Source organism: Mastomys coucha, unplaced genomic scaffold, assembly GCF_008632895.1.
Source record: "Mastomys coucha isolate ucsf_1 unplaced genomic scaffold, UCSF_Mcou_1 pScaffold7, whole genome shotgun sequence".
In the NCBI taxonomy this organism is placed as follows: Eukaryota; Metazoa; Chordata; class Mammalia; order Rodentia; family Muridae; genus Mastomys; species Mastomys coucha.
In genome coordinates, this window is record NW_022196913.1 from 63,032,265 (window position 1) to 63,038,379 (window position 6,115).

Below are 6,115 nucleotides of genomic sequence, written 5' to 3' on the forward strand. Positions count from 1 at the left end.
CTTTCTCTGGACAGTCTTGCACATGAGCATCTACCTCCAGGGATCTAATACCCTCTTTCTCTGGACAGCCTTGCACATACCCTCAACACAGATATACGTACATATGTACCTAATTTTTTAAAATATTTTTTAAAAATTACAACTGTCTAAAATCAGAAAGCAGCTTTTTAATGCTTTTTCTTTTTTCAGCTCACCAAGTAAATGTGTTTTAAGGAAATGCTTCCCTCCACACCCGTTTATTTTCTTCTTTCTCTTGTGACATGGAATGTACTATAAAGGGTTTAGTCGCTTCTTCTATTATTCCCTTGTAATTAATTCTGATATGATAATCTTTTGCTGATATTTTCCATATTTTGAGGGATAGTTTCCACAGTTTGGCCCTGATAGTTTGAGCAAATTACTCAGAAATGCCATCATGAATCATGTTTGCCAGAGGGGCCACCCCAGCCCCGCGTTCAGTGCAGCTGGCCTGAGACATGGGGTGACCCAGCAGAGGCAATGTAGCCCCCAGAGCAGCAGTGTTAAGGGCACACCCCATACCTGAGAGCCCCTGGAGCAGGTGCTTATTAACTAACATGGGCACTGGTCCTTTGCCCTCTGACCCAGGCGTGGACTCACTCTGGATCTGAGGCCGGCTCTAAGTGAAAGTGTATCTTCAAGTCTGAGCAAGTGAGCTTCATTTTTAGATGCTATTAGTGAAAACACACGCAGAGAAATGAAGAAACAACTTTTGCTTTTACAATCGTTTCAGTTTTTAAATTGAATTCTACAATTCAATTTTTAAAAAATTGAAACAGAGACAAAGCTGTTCATAAAACTACTTCATTAACTGACTTGTAAGATCTAAGTCCTGCAGAAAAATATTTATGATGTTTCTCAAATCTTTATAATAAAAAAAAAATCTTCATTTTACAAAATTCTTTCTCTTTATATGAATCTTGTAAGCCCCTGACTTTGGGTGGTAGCAATGTATAGATAACACTTTCCAGCTCAAAGCCCACTATAAGATATCACATAGGACAATATATCTGAAATCTCCTGGAAGTTACTCATGGAGGCTGACAGAGGAGGTGGGGTTACTGTGAAGGTCACAGACTTTCTCTTTGGGAAATAGAGTTTTGGAAATATATAGTTGTGACAGTCATACAACATTATAGGTATTAATGCCACTGAATTGTAAACGCAAAAAAAAAAATAGTTTTAAAAGTAAAGTTTAAGCTGACCATGACCATAGGCACATTCCTATAATCGTAGCACTGAGTGAGGCACAAGCTCACGGCCAGACCAGGCTATATAAAGACACTAGTAAAGAACAAAACAAAAAAGGTAAACTTTATGTTCTATATATTTTACCACAATATAAAGTTAATGAAAAGTCACATTTGAAAGAAGATTGAACTTGTTACTTCAGCCCAGCAACACTTTGATAAAGTGCACAGTAAGAACAATTTTCCTTTGGCTTCTATCTACAACCCCTCCCCAACCTGTGGTGTGTGTGTGTGTGTATGTGTGTGTGTGTGTGTGTGTTTCAAAGCCAGGGGTCAATATCAAATGTCTTCCTCAATGGCTTTTTCTGAGACAGGGCCTCTCACTAAATCTGGAACTCAGTGCTTTGGCTAGACCAGCTGGCCAACAACCCGCCTTCTCAGTATAGAAATTAAAAGTGTATGCTTCTGCACCCCACTTTTATGTGGGTTCTTGAGATACAAACTCTGGCCCTCACCTTTAGATGGAAAGCAAATTACTAAGTTTATGATTTACCTTTTAACCTTTTCTATGTTTTTATGTTTAGAGGTGTTTGTCTGAATGTATGTCTATGTTCCATGTGCATGCTTCGTGCCCAAGGAGGCCAGAGAGTAGCCCTTAGAGCAGGAGTTATAGATGAATGGTTGTAAGCCACCGTGCGTGCTGGGAGTCACTTAGCCATCGATCTAGCTCTGGATTTACCTGTTAGAGAGGATAAAGTGACAGACACAATACCTGGCTAGATCGAAGCTTCTTGCTTTCCAGGTGGCTCTTCTCCTGAAGCAGGGCTTCCTTCTTGGAGATGATGGCCTCACGTTTCTTCAGGTCTTCCTCCAGCATCTCAAGTTCCTGGCGCTGGCTCAGGACTTTCTCTACTTCTTCATCTAACCATTTCCTCTGTTCATCCAATTTCTGTGTTTAAAGAAATACTATGATTTATCTCTCCTCTTTAAGTCCTATCATTTTAAGTGGCTAAGATCTTTAAAACAACAGTAAAGCTCTCAGAGCAGTTCCCGTTGCCATCTGACTGGTGACTCCGCTAACACGCTGCTCTTGTTTTATAGGGAGTTGAAATGTATTACCCCAGTGTGTTACACTTAAGCTGTTTGTGCTGACAAAGCACTTTCTCTGGCTGTTAAACAGGTTGGTAACCCCACCTGTGGAGAGGCCATGCTTCCCCCAGGACTCCACTGGAGGCGCTCTCCAGCCTGCAAGAGCAGTACTGTTCAGCTCCCTGTGACTAATCTCTCATCCACTGCCTGGCCTACAGATAGTACCTAATGCAAGGTCATATGAGTAAGTAAGTAAATGCCCTAGTCTATCAACTGGAATAAATGCTCCATGAAAAAATAAATATATCTTGTAGCTTGTCAACTTTAAATACTATAAAATAAAGTACAAGTGGGAGGATGTACAGAGTGTGTGGTTAGTATTCTGTTAATTAAACACCACAAGCAAGTACAAGTATAAAAACATGACTTAGATCCACTCAGTCACAAGCACACTGAGTATCATTAAAGCCACGAAAACAACAGATAAATAGAAAGGCAGCTTAGGACTAATTTCCAGTCCTCCATCAAAGAATCCTTGAAATGTCTATTAAGACAATGAGGCGGCAGGCCTGGAATCCCAGCCTGCAGTCCCAGCACTCCAGATGTGAAACCATGAGGATCAGAGTTGAGGACATTTCAGAGTATTCTGAACTTACCTGAGACCCCAAGGTAGCAAGTATGCTCGAGATGCAAAGCCCAGCAGACCTGTGACAATGATCCTCGTCAGGATTAGCAACCTAAGCTACACTGAAGTCTACATTCGGATAATCGCAGTGGCTCTGTGATTATCAGGAGTGGGATGGTTAATGCTCAAATACTGGAGTTTAGCCTTAAGCCCAGTAAGAGGCCTTATAAGCTTACAACTCTGAGTGGTGTTCCCAGTAGAAAAATGACAATTACAATCATTGAAAATATTTCTGAGTGCAAATGGTATGTGGGAATACACCCATACTCTAAATGTCACTAATAAAATATGTAAAATTTAAATAATGTTTTTCAAAACTTAAATAGATGTGTTTGTATTCTGAATATAATTACAATTTTAAGTATGCTTTTTCTCAAATATTTTCAATTTCTTTGACCTTTGAAATTAGTTTATGGGTTATGGTTTTCTTTTTAAAAATATGACACTAAAATACTCTTTAATATGTTATAGTACATACACAATTTGGTTCTGTCTGAAAGTATAGCTCTGGATTTTAGAAATACACCTGTCTCCATGGGAATAAATATAATCTAGTGAACATGGACTTCATACAACATTCAAATAAATCACTCCTGCCAACATAGAAAGATAACACATTTCTGGATGAGAAATAATTTAATAAAATGTTTTGAAAGAAATATAGGGCATTTTATAAACAAGAAAAAAGCCTAATGTTTGAAGAGTTTACTCAGGATCTTGTTTTTAGCCCATGCATAGACACTCATCAGCACTGACCCGAGCTGACTGACCTGGAATTGGTCCATCCTTCTGAAAGGCCCTTTTCTTCTGTCCACGTTAAACCCATCCATGTCCTCAGCCTTGGGGCTCAGACCTTCTCCCTGTCCTGCTTTTAACTGCAGCTCCTGGACACAGAGAGATGAGATGCTTCATTCACTCTACTACCCGCCTCTCACTACATACGCAGCTAAATTAGTTTCCTTTCTTCTCCCCTCTTCCCTTCTCCCACATTCCCTGTCCTTATCTGTGCCAGGTTACACCTCAGAGCTACGCACACACACCAAGTGTCCTCTGTTGAATTTACACCCACAGGCTTGGAGTGGTTTTCTTAGCATTCGTATGCCTTGTTACAGGAGTGAAAATAAGATGCAGAGTGAGGTTACCTCACATTGGAGGTAATAAATTCAGGCTTTACTGACTCAACTGAGCCTTTTTTTTTCATTCTTTGTGTTACCAATTAGCACGTTCTGAGATTGTGAACCTCACAGTCACCCATGCTGTCTAGCTGCCATGGGTGTGTCTGAACTTACTCTAGTAGAAATGAATGTTCCCAGTATAATTCTGGGCTCAACCAGTGGCTTGGTGGTTAAGAGCATGTGGTGATCTTGCAGATCTGAGTTAGATTCCCAGAAGCCAAGGCAATCAGGTGGTGGCTCACAGCACCTGTCACTCCAGCTCCAGGAGACCAGATGTTCTGAATGCTGTCGGACCTGTGCTCATATGCATACACAAAGACACACACCCACTTATATGGAATTAAAAATAAGCATTGTTTTTAAATGGAAGCCTACCGAGCCTTGTAAGACCAGACAGAGCAAACCCTTGAAGAAAGCAGTCTCCAGCTCGATTAACTTCCCTTTGCATCACAAGGACTAAACGGTGTCCCCACCACTGACCCTGGGATCAGGAGGGAGAGCATGAGGCAGAGGTGGCCATGGATAAGATGATTCACGTATCATAAGATGGTGACTCAGGGAAAGAAATACAGGGAGGAAGAGACCAAGGGACCTGGCCTTCTTATTCAAGAGACCTAAGGATTATTTAAGTTGTCAGAGTAAGATCTGAACAGATGTTTAGTTAAACATGGGTTTATTTGTTGCTGATCTATGATGGGTAAGTACAGAAGTTGAAAGTATTTAGATACTTTTATAGCAATCCCATGTGATAATTTTATATCTTTATATTTTCAATCAGTTAAAACAGTGGTCCTCAACCTATGGGTCATGACTTCTTTGGCAAACCTCTATCCACAATAATATTACACTATGATTCGTATCAGTAACAAAATTACAGTTATGAAGTAGAAATGAAAAGTACATATATATGTGTTTCCCCATTCCCCAATCCAAATTCAGTTTTGACAAGACCCTGGTCCGTTCCATTAGAAGAGAGAGTTGTGTCCTCAACAGATAGTGCTGCTTGAATGCCACATGCAAAACAGTGAGGCCATGTCCTTGTGTCACATCACAAATGAAAAGGGGCACCAAGCAGATTAGCAGCCTGACTGTACAGCCATACAACTTCTGTGAACAAATATAGGCTAAGTGCTTCACGACCTTAGGCTTGACATCAAAGTCACAAGCAATAGATAAAGTAGACTTCAACATTTAAAGCCTTTGTGCATTGAAAACATTACAGTGATGTAATGAGGATGTGGTTCAATTGGTAGAGGCCCTGCCCAGCATGCAAGAAGAACCAGGTTCAGTCCCTAGCACCACATAAACTGGGCATACTTGAACATACTTGTGATCCCCACACTCAGGGGGTGAAGAGTATATGATTAGAAATTCATCTGGGGAGCTGGAGAGATGGCTCAGCGCTTAAGAGCACTGACTGCTCTCCTGAAGGTCCTGAGTTCAAATCCCAGCAACTACATGGTGGCTCACAGCCATCTGTAATGGGATCTGACGCCCTCTGCTGGTGCATCTGAAGACAGCTACAGTGTACTTACATATAATAAATAAATAAATAAATCTTAAAAAAAAAAATTCATCTGGGCTGTCTTTGGCTTCATAGTGAGTGGGAGACCGGGCTGAGCTATATGAGACCTTGTCTTGACAAAAAAAAAAAAGAGTAATATTATACTCCAAAAGATTGGGCCTGTCAAACCCTTGCTAGAGGAAAAGAGAGGACTCATGGATCACTAGCCCCAACAAGGACTTATAAGCTAACAGCAGGGGTGCAGCCATTGGTAATGAGTGCAGGCTCCTGTATGCAACCCAAATGAAGTTCACTGGTAACAACTAAAAAGACAGGAGAAGTGAGTGAAGGTGGAAGAGAAAGGCACTGACCAATAGGTATAAGGTGGGAGAAAGGTGGTGACCATGGGCGAGAGGGGGAGAAAGGCGGTGACCATGGGCGAGAGGGGGAGAAA

General features: G+C 41.0%; 1 protein-coding gene across 6 annotated transcripts in view; it reads right to left on the reverse strand.

The window, feature by feature from the left end:
* Window positions 1–6,115, reverse strand: part of Kif27 (kinesin family member 27) — an 82,700-nt gene that overhangs the window by 25,539 nt on the left and 51,046 nt on the right. For all 6 annotated transcript variants that reach the window (XM_031358587.1, XM_031358586.1, XM_031358588.1 and 3 more), the window contains 2 exons: window positions 3,753–3,866; window positions 1,981–2,157 (listed from right to left, as the gene is read on the reverse strand). In XM_031358587.1, coding sequence (XP_031214447.1) covers window positions 1,981–2,157; window positions 3,753–3,866 — 291 coding nt within the window. The remainder of the gene's footprint in view (window positions 1–1,980; window positions 2,158–3,752; window positions 3,867–6,115) is intronic.